General features: G+C 38.0%; 1 protein-coding gene and 1 long non-coding RNA gene across 5 annotated transcripts; one reads left to right on the forward strand and one right to left on the reverse strand.

Moving 5' to 3' along the window:
* Window positions 1-2,972: 2,972 nt before the first annotated feature.
* Window positions 2,973-18,454, reverse strand: LOC147874365 (uncharacterized). 4 transcript variants are annotated; one of them, XM_087345548.1, is made up of 5 exons: window positions 18,306-18,376; window positions 16,721-16,761; window positions 11,066-11,155; window positions 9,516-9,686; window positions 2,973-3,641 (listed from the first exon to the last, which is right to left on the reverse strand). In XM_087345548.1, the coding sequence occupies exons 3-5, from the start codon at window positions 11,150-11,152 to the stop codon at window positions 3,135-3,137; spliced, it is 765 nt and encodes a 254-aa protein (XP_087201674.1). In that variant the 5' UTR covers window positions 11,153-11,155; window positions 16,721-16,761; window positions 18,306-18,376; the 3' UTR covers window positions 2,973-3,134. The 4 variants fall into 4 exon arrangements, with proteins under 4 accessions (XP_087201674.1, XP_087201672.1, XP_087201675.1 ...); XM_087345546.1 differs by lacking the exon at window positions 16,721-16,761 and having other exon boundaries at window positions 18,306-18,454; XM_087345549.1 differs by lacking the exons at window positions 16,721-16,761; window positions 18,306-18,376 and adding an exon at window positions 18,133-18,271.
* On the forward strand, window positions 5,775-7,981 carry LOC147874366 (uncharacterized). The gene is made up of 2 exons (XR_015534298.1): window positions 5,775-5,946; window positions 6,937-7,981. It is a non-coding gene; the product is annotated as an uncharacterized LOC147874366 (long non-coding RNA).
* Window positions 18,455-18,456: the final 2 nt, after the last annotated feature.

Here is an 18,456-nt window from a genome sequence, read left to right on the forward strand (position 1 = left end):
GCCGCTCAGTTTTATAGGAGCTTCGCTCCTTGGTAATCACTTGACTCTCTTCAGGGGTGTTAACGGTATGTAACTCCCGACAACGAGAGGCTTCCTTTATTGCTGAATATAATACTTTATTTATACACAATTTAATTATTTAAGAATGAATACATATGTGCAGATGATAATACTTGGCTTTAGCCACAAGACGATGATCTCAGAACTGTTGGGTTTGCGTGCGGCTACCTCAAAAGTTTGTTGAAGAGTCCTCTCTCAACCTATTTAATGCATAAGGTCCAGCAACATTATCTGCTGAGTCACAATGAATCATCAAGTCTAACTAACTTTCTACACATTTCCGCCATAATAATATGACACTTGGGACTACACCCAATTCACGACAGTTTATTGCCCAGGTGTAGAAACACAAGACTCCTGGGAACCGAAGGTCCTCGGACGTCTTTGTCCTAAACAGTTAGGTATATGCCATGAACTAGAAGTAAACATCCCAGTATTACCCTCGAAACACAACAACAAGTTAGAATTTTGAAACGAAAAGTAAAAAAAGAAATTCAGCCTAATAAAATAATAAAAGAACTAAATGGTAGGATCAAATTACCTCAGCAGAAGATATAATTTGGACCGTTACAACCAGTAAAATGAAGAGCAGTGAATCGGTAAGGAGTAGGGGTGCATCGGTCCTCTCTTTCGTGACACTGACTGTCCAATTATACGCACAGACGTATTTCGGAAATCCACCCACAAATCTGAAGCGTTACAAATTGAACAAAAGCCGCGAAATGTATCTCCTCCTTCAGCGCGTCTACATTAGGTCTTAATGTCCTTTACGACTTTAGAAGCGATTACAGAATATTTCCAGGTAAATGCTGCTTTGAAGCAGAAAATGAAACACTGCTCCAGCAACGAATTTGTATGGTCCGGCGTGCTTCTACGCAGGCACTTTGCTGGACGAGTTCCTGAGGTCCCTGCGAGTGGCCCACCATTGGGCTTAATCGTGCTTGACAAAACTAGGGGAAACGCAGTCTTCAAACTGTCTGTTCAGTGCTCGAAGTTCATGAACCACTTCACGGAAAGAACAGAGAATTTCCAACTCGATTATTCCATCTCTGGGGCATAGCTTATTGACCTTTGCCGTCGCTTGAAGTCCAGACGCACCAGGTCGACCCCACAGGAACAGGCGGTGACAGTCAATGGAACGGAATGCCACGTCGAGGCTCAGTACAGGTAAGGAAGGGCCGCACTTTTATCCATAAAGAACACGCCACGACGCCATCTTCAGGTTCTACTGCGACACGCATGGAGGGGGGAAACAAGGGGTGCATACGGAATTTTGGCAGGGAACACTGGCTAGACCAGGAAGGAGATGGGAGGATAATATCAAGATGGATCGAGAGGGTGGACTGTGAGGATGGCAAATGGATGGAGTTGGTGTTGGACCTGCGGGTTCTCCTACCAGGGAGTTAGTTAGTTTGTCCGTCTCCAGAGAGCGCAGCGGTGGTGTAGCTGACCTGAAAGCGCTCGCAAAATAGGTCCAACGCACTGTGGCTGGCGATTGTGTTCATATACTTTATATTTTGTTATTATTTTGCAGAACATTTTTGAGAACGCCGATTTTCAGTGTTAGGTCCAATGGCGAAGTCAGAATACTGAACGCACTCACTCGGAGTCGCTTGTAAAATGCTCCGCTATAAAACTGGAGCCCCTAAACAGGTCTGAATTATACTTACGATATTTTTGGATGCTGGATACCATCTTCCGTGTTCAAAGCGGAAGGAAAGCACAAACAGGAAGTCTTGAGAGCTTTACAGTAAAAATGCGTCTTTCTAGCCGTGTATTGGGTCCACTTTTGTTCATCGCGTACGTAAATGATATTTGGAGGAACATTGAATCGACTATTAGACTTTTTGCAGATGACTGTATAATATAAAGGAAAATTATAAATACTAAAGACATAGAAAAGATGCAGATGGATCTGGACAGTCTGGGGGAGTGGGCGGTTGAAAATGCTGTGAAAATTAACCCAAGTAGAAGTAAGGCAGTTAGTTTCACGAGAAGTCGGGTGAAGGAACCACTAAACTATTCGTTACGGGACCAAATAATTCCGGAAGTGAGCAGTTGGAAATACTTGGGAATTCTCTTAAGCAGCGATTTAAGCTGGGCTGATCAAGTAAATTATACGGTGACGAAAGCCTGAAAGGCACTTCATTTTACAATGCGTGTTCTCAAAGAGGGAAATAGAAATAGCGTCCGATTCTGGAATATGGGGCGGCGTGCTGGGATCCTTACAGGGAGGGGCAGATAAATGCGTTAGAACGGGTGCAAAAGATTTGCATATCATAGGAGCGACTCAAACTGGGAAACCCTGGCACAGCGTAGAAAGATAGCACGTATATGTGCTCTCTTCAAAGCGTACACGGGAGAACGGGCATGGAAGGCAAAGGCCATACTACCTGAGCAGGGTCGATCATATTCGGAAAATTAGGAGCAGAAAGCAAAGGACAGATATAGGAAAATATTCCTTTGTAAATAGGGCCATCCAACTCTGGAACCGGCTACCTGCTGAGGTTTTAGGGACTCTCTCCTGTAAACCAAGTACTTTTAGGAAGAAGGTTAGAAAAGTGATAAATGAGGTGAAGTGAGGTTAAGGGAGGTAAATCGGGGTGAGGATGGGAAGGCTTCGTAAGTGTAGTGAAGTGAAGTGAAGTTCCTGATGAAATGTGAGAGCATCACTTCATGACGTATGTAATTCATTTCTGTTACTGTCTTGTGTCCACTTGGTATTAATTTTTAAGTTATCTACTTTAGGTTATCTGTTGTGTTTAAATACTTGTGCCTTATGGTTTTGTAATCTTATGAGTTGTTTTATTTTGTGTGATGTCAGTTGTTCTGTTGTGTCTTATTGTAGGACCACTGCCACCAGGTAAAAACTCATTTGCAGTTAATAATAAATAATAATAATACATCACAAGAATATGCACACCCTGCACATGCATTGGATTATCCTATTAACGAATAGATTTAATGTCACTGAAATACAGAGTAGTCATTAAATAGATTATGCAGGTAAAGGAATCATTTATTATATACATCACATAAATGTGGCTGCTATCTACCATGTATAAGCAAATGCCTCACCAAAGAATGAACGATTTTTTACAGGTATCACAGAAATATGGCCGCTCCCCACTGTGGATGCATAGATGTTTCTTCAGATTACTCTGATCAATGAATGATTTGTTACATTCATCACAGGAAAATGGCCTTTCTCCACTGTGGATACGTAGATGTGTCTTCAGACTACTCTGATGATTGAATGATTTGTTACACACATCACAGGAAAATGGCATTTCTCCACTGTGTGTACGCTGATGTTTCTTCAAATTACTCAGATGATTGAATGATTTGTTACATTCATCACAGGAAAATGGCCTTTCTCCACTGTGGATACGTAGATGTGTCTTCAGATTACTCTGTTGATTGAATGATTTGTTACACACATCACAGGAATATTGCCGTTTTCCACTGTGCATACGCTGATGTCTCTTCAGATTACACTTTTTATTGAATGACTTATTACACACATCACAGGAATACGGTCGCTCACCATCATGTAACAAGTCCTGTTCATTCGGAGGACCCTAGCAGACAAATTGAAAAAATATTAGGACAAATATTATTAGGAAGAAGAATGAAACTGAAAACAAGATATAAGAATGCTCAATAAATATTCCATTAGGAAAGTTATGTTCTTTTCATAACAGATTTATTTTCTCAGTGAGATAGCATTATATTTCCTATTTCATTTAGTTCCTGGCTACCTGCGACAAATAGGTTAATTCACTTGCCAAGACCGTAATTTTATACATAGCAAACAAACTCTTGACTGACAGCAAGCAGCAATGCAAAAGAGTTACATATTCAAACCACATATTCACATTCCATAACACAATGTCCGAGTTTAAGTTTGCTTCACCCAACCAGATTCACTGTTAGAAAACCCGAATCAAATTTCTTAGCCTGATGGGGAGAGAAAAAAGAGAAAATAACCAATCTATTTTTTGGTATCTAAAGAATCAAAAAGCAGATACACACTGATGTAGTCATAATGGTGACATAATATTATGCATTATAATGAATCTTCTAATAAAAATCTTTCAAACAATATAGTTTACCATTAACTGGGTCAATCTACAGTACAGATAAGAGTGAAAGGAGAATCTAAAATAAATAAACCTCAAGTTCACTCACACCCAACTAAAACAACGATTTTCTATTACTACTTGCATCATCTACTTATTAACCTCTTGTAATCCTTGCATCTCTTAATCCTGAGAACAGAATCTCATAAACACTGAACAAGTCGGCTTGGCAAAGAAAAACAAATGCAACCATTTTGACACATTCACAGCAATTTGGCCTCTGAGAATGATGCTAGTGACATCTAGATGTTTGGGGCAAGAGACCTCAGCTTCAGTAGGGTGCCTGTTTGGACGGCTGATGATGTCAATATGAAGAATGACAACTTAGATTTGCTCAGCGTCATTGCATAGCTAAATGATGACTGTCCACCACTACGACAAAGTCACTTCCACAAGCAAAAGCACACGTAGGCATTAAGGTAAACTACCAAATGCTGCCAATATGACACTGAACAAAACTGAAATGTTTCTTCAAATAGAAAAATTCCCTAACATAAAAAATATTTAAAATACAATTAGCTGTTTGTTCTCAAGTTCTTACATATGGATAGAGGAATAGGTACAGTGAAGATAACAGGTACATTTCTGTAGCTCTTAGTTTCAAATCTGCTTAAAAATAAATCAGGGAAAAACTATATTATGCGGGCCCCTAGTAACTACGTCACAGAATGTCTTCTGGCTGTGGATTAAAGAGAAGACCTCATGATGTAGGCGTAACTATTTCATTCTACATACATCCATGGAATTATTCTGGATTATCACTCAAGAATTTTATGTAATCATTCAGCACTGATCAGACATTCCACATCTTTCAGGTACTGGAGAAAAATCAGGAGTACAATGGAAGACATGTCAGCTATTTATAGCCTTCAGGAAATCCTATGATTCAGTTAGGAGGGAAGTATTATGCAAGTATAAGATTCAGTTCATCATCTACCTCCCCAATAATAATTTACATATCAGACCATAATATCCAGGATCTTATGAATACAGTGAAACCTCTATCCATCGTTCCCGGAACTATCGTTTTCCCGGATGCATCGTCCGTTTTGTTCGGTCCCGAATACATCCCATATAAAATAATGTTACATTTTCCCGCTTCTATCGTTCCTCGAACTATCGTTTTATCGCATCGATCGTTCAAAAATCTTAGTCCCGTCCCACAATTTTCCCGCAATGATCGTTTCTGAGAATTTAAAATGCTGGGTTTTGAGATAAATTAATACCGAAAGACGCACAATGTTTTTGGAATACACAGTAGCGATAACCTGTTATGTCGCCCAACCAGCACATTCTTTTGGAATGAGTGTCAGCGGTGCAGGGGTGATAGTTGGAGTGAATGGCGGTGCTCATTGCCAGAAATTTTAGGGTGCCCTCATATTTCGTTCCAGCGATGCCAGATGGCATGTGCAGTGTGAATTTCTTCACAAATGCTTTTATTACAAGTACAAAGGAAAGGCTGGCGGCACTTTTCATTCTTCTGGTTCATCTCGTTTCCAGCGGTTCAGGGTCTTCGTTGAGTTCGGCAGTAATAGTATTTCCATTCTTCCTGTTATTGTCCTCAAAGGGGGTTGGAGTGGTGAGGAAGAGGAAGACGACGAATGCGAGCCCGAAGCTTTGCCGAGTTTTGCCGAAGTACACGCTGCATTGGTGAAAGTGAAGTCGTTCTTTTATGCGCTTAATATTAGTGAACGTGACGAAGAAAACATTTTGAACGTGGAAAGTGCTCTGTTTGGTCTAAAACGTAAAGTTTCAACAAACCAGTTGTCCATTAAAGACTTTTTTGGTAGAAAGAAGTAACTTTGAAAGAGAAACAGTTTTTTTAAAAAAATTTAATGCTTTCCCGCATCTATCGTTTTCCCGCATTCATCGTTTTTATTTCCCACCCCCGCCGAAAACGATGCATCGAGGTTTCACTGTAATACCATATACAATATTTTGTATTAATATAATATTGCTGTAGCAGGTAACTTCTCTTTTAAAAAAGACAAAAATATCAAAATATATGTTTAACTCATTTTTGTATATTTTTCAAAGTATCAATGAAGGCAGCTTTCTAAATAAATATAATAATATAGGCAAAATAAAGAATGATTGGATTTCGCAAGGATTATAAATATCTTGCAAATGTAAGAGGAGTCATATCTACATCAGGAACAGTTAACACCACAAAACAACAGAATTCTATATTACGTACTGTAAAATCCTGAATGATCTTATAAAATAGGCTAAAAAGCAGTTTTACAGTATACTAATAACAAAATCTGGTAATAAAATAAAAAGGGAGAGAGGAAAGATAAATTTAACTGAACTGTTAACTACTTCTTTGGAAGTATGTGAGGTTAGGTTAAGTCATCATATGCACACTGGTCCCAGAAAAATCTGGCTTCAGGAAAGGTGCGTCCACTGAAGACGCAGCCTCCAAACTAACAGACAACCAAAAAAATGCTGGTTAGAGGAATTTACTGTGATTTAGCAAAAGCTTCTGACTGTGTAATCATTAAATTTTGTTAACTAAATTACATTTTCATGGCATTCAAGGAATAGTTGCAAAATGGCTTATCCTATTTAAGAGAGAGAATACAAAAGGTTTGAGCAAAATCACACAAAAAACTATCAATTTTTTAAAATTGGGGAACACCTTTTAAACTTGAACAGAACCTCCAATTGTAAGGTGCCATACGAGTTTCTACAGTGACAAACCCTGAATACCTGTTTGCTCATCTTTTTCCAGAGAGGCAGTTTTATGGCCAAAAAATGGATATATAAACAGCTCCACATTTATGGAGCAAGCATGGGAAACATCATGATACTAACATGCACATGTGCCTTGTAATAATCAGAAGCACATGGCTGTACTCCAACATCATGCGACAAATAACAAAGATCTGTAAAACTTTAATCATTATTTCTGACATTGCAAATAAATAAATAATTATAATTTCCAGCCAGATTGTGGGAGTGCATCACACAGGTAAATTGCAGCAAATATGCCCTATAAATGACAGCTGAATCAATATCTTGTATTTTCCTGGTGCTGAAGTTTTTCATCATGCAAGCGTTGGTCAAATGACTTTCACATTTCTCATAAGAACATGTAGATATGAATTTCATATACAGGCTTTGCAATGTATGGTTGAGTCAATGTACTGGGATATTAGCAGCACTTCTGACAACTGAAACATGTTTTATGATGTACACAGAAATTTACCTGAATGTGAGAAGCAACAGCAAGACAGGGAAAGCAATGCATTCAGTGTGGTTCAGAAAACCAGAACACAAGCAAATGCAAGATTATCAGAGACTGATAGCCTGTGTTGACATACATGGAGGACTTTCCATAGTGACGGTCTTTATCTATACATATATATAAGTAAAACTACAAACAGTGTCATGGTCTGTTAATGGTACAAAGTCAGTAATTGATTATATATTAGATAATAAGAAAACAGGAACATTAATTAAAGATGTTCAGATGATTAGAGTATATGACACATTACTTGAGATTTGAGTTTCTCAAACACCTAGTATGAAGATGGTCGTCTTCCACATAATCTGACAGAACTTTCCTGACGTTTGATGTGCTTGCTGCTTCTGTCATCGGGGCAATGACTCAACACCCTGATGATGTTATATTATTCTAGTTTACAATATAACAGTGTGATTGTATGAATGACAGTTTTATGCTCACCAATTTCACTATAAATGAGTGATGTATCACAAACTTGACAAAAATTCATATCCTTTATAAAAACAATAAATCTTAGCCTTTTTAATTATTTACTTTTTTGCATTTCATCACAGGAATATTTAATTGTACTGAATATTATTTGATGTCCATAAACAAAATAATATTTTTTGAGATGCTATTATACAAATAAAACAAGAGAATTCGTAGGGACAATTATATATAACTAACTAGATGGCTTACGGAACCCAAAGGTTCATCACCAAATTAACCAAAGCCCTCCACCAGTCCCTGTCCTGGGCCAACAAAATCCAGTATCCTTCAACTCATATCTCCCATAGATCCCACTTGAGATCATTCTCCCATCTATGTCTAGGTCTCCCCAGCGGTCTCATCCCCCAGGATTCCCGAACAATACCCGGTGAACATACCCTGCCCCATCCATGTGTGCCACATGCCCCACCTATCTCACGCCCCTTGACTTAATCACTCTGATAATACTGGGAGAGGAGTACACATTTTTAAGCTCATTTATATGTAATTTTCTCCATGCCCCATCATCTTCTCTCCTAGGCCTAAGTATTCCCCTCAACACCGTATTCTCAAACACCTGCAATCTATGCTCCTCTGTCAGAGTGAGAGACCATGTTTCACATCCATACAAAACAAATACATACAAAAATCACCTGCCAGCGACACGGTAACAACTTTAATTAAAAGTCACTTATATCGGAAGATTCAGGAGGATCTGAGGGACGTATATCTGTTCAGCATTCAGTAATATCCCTAATTATGAATCATGTGAAGGAAGAACTTTCAGACAGTAATCCAGAGATTTAGCTTATCTTTTCCTTTTAGTAATGAGTAACGTGCACTTAAACCTAAGTGTGTCGTTTACTGGAGAAGACCTCATTTGATCCAAACTGCCACTAACCTAAAATTGTCAGTAAATCACAATGAATTACCCAAAGACAGGAATACTGACAATGCATTTTACATTTGATAGTGTCTAACAATTGATGTAGCATCCCCCCCCTAAATACCTACCATTAAATCAAGTGTCTTACATTGATGCAGTCTCAATGTCAAGGCAATATAATACTTCAGAAAATTAACAATGTCCAACATAGTCATATAACAAATCAAATAATATTACAATTTTAGAGGGTCATCAATTATCCTGTTAATGGTCCTTAATGGAAATGGCAGTTCTATGCCACTGTAGTGATACATGCTGCAACAAAGTTAAAGAAAGAAAGAAAGGGGAATAAAAGTCACCACGAGAAAACCTTCAAACATTCATAGATTCACAAAAATGTGCATTGAATTCAATGGGAATTAATGCCATCAAAACAAGGCGTACTGGAAAGTGTGGACAAATTATCAAAGGCTTGTGTGGCTACATCTGTCTAAAACATTTCTTGTATTTCTCAATATTTAATATCACGTCTTAAAATAAAGCTAACACAAAACAGAAGTGATATTCCACAAACAGTAGGCAACAAATACAATTCCCTTCAACTAGTCTGTAACGGACCCTTCAAGATCTATTCAGCAGAGCGGAATTGCTTATGAGGACAGACAAATGGAGATGCAACGTGCCTAACGATGCTCACACAACTCACCGCATGCTCTGCCTTTATTACTGGAAATGTTATCATGACAGGATCCTCCTCCACTTTCACACCTCCATCATCCTCAACTTTGATATCGATGACTTGATTGTCATCATAAGAAGCCTCAAAACTCGTTTCACCATAAGAATCAGGTACAACTTTCTGTAAATTGATGGAGTCCTGTAAAATAACCATACTCATTATGAGTCTTGACTTTGCGCTCTCACTGCATGAAATGGAATAATTATCAATACAATTGTACTGAATCAAACTACTAGCAGCTGCGGAACATCTTTAATGGAGCCTGACGATGGTGCATTTTATTTACTATTGCTGTATTTCTTTACATGATCCATCACTTGATATTTTAAAACAAGATCACTACGTTCTGGGAACTAGATTTGCTCTGGTCCCATACAAGGGACTAATCCCAAAGGATTAATACGACTCTTCTATGGGAAAATCAGAAAAGGTATTTTCACCCACAGACAAGAGCAGATCCAGCTCTCAAAATATAGCGAATCTGTTTCAGAATATCAAACTATGGACAAAGTCCAGAAAAACACCAACATGCAATCATAGTAGCTGCTTCATAAAGATTTTCTTCCTTATAACTATCAAAACCATTACCATGAAAAGGATTTTTCTAATACAAATATCACTTCAATAGTATTGTCTCCATGTAATATGAAATCAAAGACATCCACATCAGTTTACCTGGCATGTTCATGTCAAAGCAGTAACAATGGCTCAACTGATTAACGCTTGGTTTATGTAATGAGACAGTAAAGCACATATTAAAAGGTCACAAAAAATTTTGTTACGGGGTTTATTCGATAGTTACATGTACACACCATGAATAAAGTGCACACAATAATGAAATTACATTTTGTATGTTCTGGACAGAAATACTGAGCAGAGTATCACATTAACGCTCCTCCCTCCCGGCCAACTTTATATATGAAGTCAAGTTAACCTCTTAAATATTTGGGTCTACAGAAACAAAGTCAAAAACAAAGCACAAAATGTTATGATACAATCTGCTTCTTCATTGAAAGTCTCCATGGCTGCAAATTTATCTCCTGATAAAAGTTTAATATTACATACTCAATGTTATCTTCCCATATGGAAAGAGTTAATGATGCTTAACAGAAATGACAACACTGTTCTAATATATCAGTGCAATTTGTATCAAGACACAAAAGAAATAAATTATAACCTTAAAACATTCATAATTCCTGTGAATTGTATAAGAGATTCAACAACAGGCAATATTTTGAATATGAACAAATTATGCAAGATTAATGGGCCACATCTGTCTAAATTATTTCTCAGTTTGGTCAATGTTTAATTTCACGTTTTAAAACTGATGCAACAGAAGTTTAAAATGGTATTTCATAAACACTGAGCAACAAAATTCAGTCCTCTGGCACCATTTTGCAAAGGACACTTCAAAATCCATTCACCAGAGTGGAAATGCTTCATGTGGAGATGGACAAGAAAAACACAATAGGTAATCCTACAGATTTCTTAAAAGTCAATTGTAGTGTACAACTCACCGTATGTTCAGACTTTATCAAAGGAAGTTTTGCTATACGATCCTCCTCTTCTTGTGTAACAGCAAAATCCTCAATTTTTATATTCATGATCTGCGAAAGAAGACGTTACACATCTCATTCTATGAACCAGGTACAACTTTCAGTAAAATTAAGTTATGCGAAACCTCCATACCTGATGCTGATCATGACCACGTTTTGTCCACTTACAATTTCCATGTAAAATGTAATCATAACGCAATAAGACATGATTGCAAAATAAAGGGCTAGCACAAGGATCGATAACCTTTCTTGGCTGATAGGTAACTTGGAGGAGCTGATAATTATAGCGAGTATTAAAAAAGAGCATCTATATATATCCGGACTGAAAGAATTAGACTACAATTGTGGTAATGCATGTGCTGTACGAACAGCCTCAAGAACAACTGAACAAATTAAACATGTAAAATGCAATGTTTCATTTCTTTACTGAACTAAGTCTGCTGAACAAACTAGTTCTCAGGCAGTCAAGAAATTAGCCGCATATACGGAACCCAGAGGCTTACAGAGTGAGTTCAAAGAGCGTGCCACTGGTTGCTATCCTTAGCCACAAGGATCCAGTCCTTGTGATTATATCCTACTTCTTAAACAACTATTTTAATATTATCCTCCCATCTATATCTTCATCAACCAAGGGGTATTATCTATTCTAGTTTTCTAACTGAATTCTTGTATTCATTTTTAATGTTTACATTCCCCACACATCCTCCTTGATTTGATAACCATGAATTAATATTTGATGTAGACAAATGATTAAGAAACTCCACATTAAGCGTCTTCTCCAGTCCCCATTATTTCCTTCAGTGTTCCAAATATTGTGCTCTGTACCCAACTGTCAAAAAGCATCAACGAATGTTCTTCCCTTAACCCTTCACAGCTGAAGTCGTTTAAATATCATTAAATAATTCAGTCAATACCTGCCTCAAAGGAAACACCACACACTGCAATTACAAGATCAATTAACTAACACATACTGGAAGCCATCTCTAGTAAGTATGACTGTACATCAAACATGTCGTCATCCTACAGAGCACAAAACAGTGACAATTACCCGTTCAATCAAGTAACAAAAATATCCATCATAAAATTAAGAATGAAAGTAAGAAATTAAATTCCACTTGGCAAACCAAAAACAAAAAATACAAATATAAAATGAAACAAATTTAACAACAGTAAACACAAAACATCAACATAAAAACAACATAATAGCACACATAAACAAACAAAGGACATAAGGAGAAATGGAGCACATTTGTATACACATGCAAACAAACATGGCATATAACAAAATTAAAAAAAAATGCTGATAAAAATAGCTTTCCAAACCACTCATATCTTTAAAAAAACACCAAATACCTAAATCACAAAAAAAATTGATGATGGAGGTGAAAATAAACTAAACTGCACACTAATTATATAGCACAAAGAGATCACACACTTCAAGAGATGTTTGAAGAACATGTATGTTCAATATTGAACAATAGAGATCATCAGGTAATGCACATCATATCCATAATACGGGCCATAATATGGCCCCAAGGAAGATTCTTGGAAATAATAAAAACAGTCAGTAAAGAAAGATGTTTAAACTATTATATAAACAGCACATATACTGTACCCAAAACCAAACCAACAGCTGAACGATATCCACACAGTCATAACCTGATCTTTGACGCACTATACAAGCAATATTACCAACAGCACACATCCTCCCCCCTTACAAGAGGAGTTTGAAAAGTAATGCGACTACTCGCATTATCCACAATTTGTGGATTCCTGAGGCTTTGGCAGTTTCATTGCCAAAGCTATACATTTTTTGTTGCGTCCCACCAACTTCTCAAACACGTGCAGTAGGCCATTTCCAGACATCTTGAGTAGGGCAGCAGCAGTAGCTTCTTTATATTCAGTGTCATGTTTAAGCACTGGAAATGCCCAAAAATCACATGGAGCAAGGTCTGAACTGTGGGGAGGGTTTTCTACAGGTGGTCCATCGATGTCTTGTAGCGCCTCCGTCGCGACATGCAGGGCTGTGGAGTCAGTATTAAAACCTCCGTCTCTGGCTCTTTCAAAGAAGCTCAATATATATTAATAATGGAAAACCTACTAAAATAGTAAATGGTACCAGAAGAGATTTCATCACCACCACGTGGATAATCAGGCTAATTTTTAGACTTATAACATATACTTAAATTCACATACAATGGTTATTGCAGAAGTCAGTTGATTTGTAGACAGTATGCATTCTTAATCTTTATCTTACTAGCGTTCCTTGTCTGGGACGTAAATTGTGTACTCAGCCCTACGAACGGTCCTTGTGCGGAATGTGAATACTTGCATCATTGTAAGAAGACTTGGCTATGTCTTTTGGCCTATTTTAGAGGCTGCAAACATTGATTCACTTTAACTAGGGATTTGACAAGTTCAGCCTGAGCTGTCAACCCGGGAAGTATAATCATAAACAGCAATAAACATTGTTATTGTCAAGTGGTTTTCTGCTTCCTTTTCAGACCCCCTATTCAAAGCTACTTACATTCCTCGGCATGATGGGTGAAAAGAATGTGTATCCACTAAATTAGAGGGAAGTTATATTAATCTTTCTTCATGTGGTGGAAAGAAAATCACACACAGAGAATTTTCGACTTGCCCTAGTGAGAAATATGCTAGTACATGCTGGACAACAGCCACGTGTACACAGACCACCAGGTAGGCCAGCAAATGTTGCCAATCAAGTCACCAGACTGGACACTACTGGCAATAAGCACTGGCCTGTTCTATCGAATCGCCTGCGTAAGTGTGAAGTGTCAGAAATGTGAGGTGGGTTTATGTGTGGACAAAAACTGCTTATTGGAATATCACACCAAGACGCAGCTGTAAAAGTATTCAAGTGTATTAAAGGTTAATGTGACAGAGCCAAAGTTACAAAGCATTATTCCCACACCATGTGCCTCAATGCATCATTGAATCTCAGCAAGCGCGAGGCCACTGGCGGCTCACACGGTAGCGAAAGTGTTCTTAAGAGTTCATAAGGAGGTAGGAGTCGGCACATTTTTACCGACTCCGCAGCACTGGCCACATGTGCAATATGTGGTCGTATATTGTCTTGAAGCAGACACCACCTTTTCTTCAAGAACTCTGATCACTCCTTTCTGAATTGCATTCCCCAAATAAGTTTCAAGTATATATTCATAGTAAACACCATTCAAAGTTAGCTTCTGAGGTAGCCAGTGCTGAAGAATAGTGCCTTTTGGGTCAAAATATAATATCAGCACCACTTTTCCACATGATGGTGCTTGGTCTCCCTCTTCGAGCGCCGTCAACCACCCTTTTGTTTCCATTTTTAAAATATTTCAAAAACTGAAACATTGTAGCTCGCCTCATTGTTTCTGTTCCATACACATTCTGTAACACCTTTAACGCCTCTTCATCGCTTTTTCTGAGCTTCACACAATATTCCATTGCACATCTCTGCCTTAAAACATGAAATGTCGTTCTGTTCCACCAATGCAAAATAGGATTTTCGTACCAGAACTTTTACAGACACACACACCTTGGAAAATGATTATATATGTATTAATAGCTAAACACATTTGAGGAAACAAAACAGAATATGTGCGATCTCGATCAAGGCCACTAAAGATGAGTAGTGTTGCCAATCTCATTACTCTTCAAACTCCCCTTGTACATAGATCATATAGCATGACATTATACCATGATACACAGTGCAGTACACTCCTCCACAACAGACGACATATGAAAGCCACAAGACCTGCTGTAAGTGTTAATGCACCACATCAGTCTTAAATAGATTTAAATATATACACAAATATACGAAATGTTATTTATTACACATATCATTGCAGATCTTAAATACTCCACAGACATCCGATATCAGAGAAGATCGTATCAACAGAGAACACAGCAAAAAGCAAGATACCAAAATGCAGTAAACATATCTACATAGGAGGAACTGCGCCAACCCAACTTCATACGAGCATCCAGACTTAACAAGAAAACACAACAAAGCCACTGACGTTTGGAGTTCAGTGGACAGGAACAGAAATGTAATATGGAATTGGAAATATATTTTTCACTTATACTAACTCTTGCATGTAACCTTCTTAACTATTTTAACAGGTGACTGTGGCATTGTAGTAAATCAGTGTTTATAGGGACATATACGAGGGTCACTCATTAAATAATGCCCCACATTTTTTTTCTCAGCCAATAATGAAGATAGAAAAGTGTACTTTTACATGCTTGAGATTTGATGTTTCCCGCATTCGTGTACGGAGTTTTAAATGATTCCAACAGGTGCAGAGCTGTAGTGAACTGTTAAAATGGCGTCTGTGAACGACTCTCGTTACAAGCAACGAGCTGTAATTGAATTCTTTGTTGCTGAAAAATAAACTGCGGTGAACATTCATAAACGTTTGTGTGCTGTGTATGGAAGCTGTGCAGTCGATAGGAGCACCGTTGGTCGCTGGGCTAAGAGAGTAAAAGCTTCAGGAAGTGAAGAAACCAAGCTCCATGATCTGCCGCGCTCTGGACGTCCTGTCACAGCCACCACTCCAGACATGTTGAACAGCGCGGATGCCATTATTCGTGAGGATCGGCGCATCACAACTCGACAATTGGCCCAACAGTTTTCATTCAGCATTGGAAGTGTGATTGCAATTATCCGGGCTCTCCGATATTCGAAGGTGTGCGCAAGATGGGTTCCACGAAGTCTCACAGCAGACCACAGGATTCAAAGGAAAACAATTTCTTCTGAATTGTTGGAGCGTTTTGATACTGAGGGAGAGGTCTTTCTGTCCCGGATCATTACAGGAGACGAAACCTGGATACACCACTTTCAGCCGGAGACAAAAAGGCAGTAAATGGAGAGGAATCATCTTCAATCACCGCGAAAGAAGAAATTCACGACAACTCCCTCTGCCGGAAAAGTCATGATGACTGTCTTTTGGGACAGTGATGGGGTCATTCTTGTACACGTGATGCCAAGAGGTGCGAGACGCATACATTGGGACCCTGAAACCCTCAAGAAGCGTTTCCGATGACTTCGGCCTCACAAGCATCCAGCAGAAATTTTGCTCCTGCACGACAATGCACGCTCTCACACAAGTCTGAGAACCCGCGAAGAAATCTCCAAATTGGGTTGGATGGTGCTGCCCCATCCACCCTCCGACTTCCATCTCTTTGGAATACTTAAAGATGCTATCCGCGGAACAAGGTTTGAAGATGATGAGAGCGTGATTCAAGCAGTGAGGACATGGCTATGTGCACAGGACAAGAGCTGGTACCGGCAACGCATGCATGCACTTGTTCCACGCTGGCGTAAAACTGTACAAGTTGATGGGGACTATGTGGAAAAATAGTATGTGTAAAGGAAACATTGATTTATATTGTCACTAAATTTCAGCCATCTCGAATAAATATATTCTGAGAAAAAAAATGTGCGGCATTATTTAATGAGCGACCCTCGTATTATAACCCAATAACACAATTATGGCAAATAGGGCATTTCAGCATACATATTAACATTTAAATATTGCACAGCACACGCTAAAGTATATCATGATAAACAAACTACCACTTTAATAACATTAGAGTGTACATTACCAAATAGTTTGTGAGAACAGACACGTTTTCCTTATCTTGTGCTGTTAAAGTAACGAGAAAAAAAAATTGGCAGGGTTGTAATTTATAACAAAATCTTCACACCAAAATATAAGATTCTGTCAAAACAGATTTATCATAATACTTGTAAGTGGAAATATTATACGGAAATAAATCTAAAAAAGATGTAAAGCAAAGTAAAAGATTAATAGAAAGAATTTATTACTCATGAAAATATCCAAATGAACACAATTATTATTATTATAGTTAATGTCTCTCTCTCACACACATGCTTTCAAACAAGATACCAATTTGAACAAATGCATTATATTTAATTTGTAACATCTTTCTGTTTAGTATTTATTTACAATTACTGGGGCACAGTTGTTCTACAAGCCTGAAAAAGGTGTCTATGTTACTTTGTATTACAAATTAAGATAATGAATATATATGTACACTACCCGATTCAGGCTGCAATTTGCATATGCATTCCCAATAAAAAGTCAAAATTACTTATGTTCTTCCCTTTGGGTGAGAAACCAAGTTTCACACCCACACAAAATATTAAGAAAAGATATTGTTGTTACAAATCCCAAAATTTGCTGATATACTGCACTGACATTAATAACTTTGGTATCATAGAACGTGTAAGAGGTTAGAGTATTCTGATCAATTAGCAGTGCTTCCTAGGCGGGACATTCAGCAAGCATTAATAAGCAAGCTGCGTACACTAGTGACCAGTGTGTGTTTTGTATGAAACAGTTTGTTTTATCAAACTGGAAGTGCTGTATGATGCAGCGCGATTTTAGAGTGAGACTGCAGAGAAGGTCCGAAGAGATCAACTATTAAAAAGTGTGAAAAATATTGAACATACAAGTTCTGGGTTGGCAGAAAAATGTTTGTAAGGATACCAGAAAACACTGCATGTATACAGACAGCACTTATGCGTAGCCAAGGGAAATCTGTAAAATGGCTGCCACAAGAGCTTGGTTAAAAGGTTTAAAACAATCATCCATTTTAACCATAACAAGAAAAGACTTAAAAATGTTTGCTCATAAAATTCAGATCCAACAAGCAGTGACGGATAACAGTTATTCAACACATGTTGTTCTCTGAAGCTCAGTTTCACATAAATGGAAATATCAATAAATAGAACATGCATATCAGAGGCGCTGATGATCCCCATGCTTTGCGTCTGAAAAATGCAGTGTGGGACGCTATTTCATCAGATGGAATCTTCTCACAGATCTTCCTGGATGACATAAGTAATGGAAAAATATTTTCGAACAAGATAGGGCAAGACTACATATGACAAATGTGATTTTAGACATTTGAATGACATTCTCATGATATGGTCAACTCTGACAGATATCCTGGATGATTTGGACTTGGATAAACCTGTCCAAAGTACTCACCACAACTGAATATCTAATCTTTTTCTTCAGGATTCCAGAAGGGCGGGAAAAACTAGTTCTCAGGCTGATATCGGAATATTACATTAACAATCAATCAGTTAATAATGCAACAAGTACATACATATCCAAAATCCAAGTCTTTCTTCTCCATGGTTTTCCAAGTCACTACGTACCTCTACTTTCTGAAGAAAATCAATGTAGTCCCTTGAATTGAAACACAATATCCTCAGAAGCCGCCTCGGAAAGGATGAGACGCATGCGTGACAGCAAGTCATACGATCTATGAGGTTGTGAAACAGGATGGCCAACGAGAAAAAACCAATT

Source organism: Zootermopsis nevadensis, unplaced genomic scaffold, assembly GCF_977971745.1.
Source record: "Zootermopsis nevadensis isolate Lab colony 2312 unplaced genomic scaffold, Znev_1.0 Znev_ptg000009l, whole genome shotgun sequence".
NCBI classification, from domain to species: Eukaryota; Metazoa; Arthropoda; class Insecta; order Blattodea; family Termopsidae; genus Zootermopsis; species Zootermopsis nevadensis.

Coding starts and splice junctions, on each gene's coding strand:
- LOC147874365 (XM_087345546.1), bottom strand. CDS start 18,407: ATGACTTGCTGTCACGCATGCGTCTCATCCTTTCCGAGGCGGCTTCTG. Junction 11,156..18,305: donor ATTTTCTTCAGAAAGTAGAG/GTACGTAGTGAC, acceptor CTTCTTTCGCAG/ATCATGAATATAAAAATTGA. Junction 9,687..11,065: donor TGATAAAGTCTGAACATACG/GTGAGTTGTACA, acceptor GTTATTTTACAG/GACTCCATCAATTTACAGAA.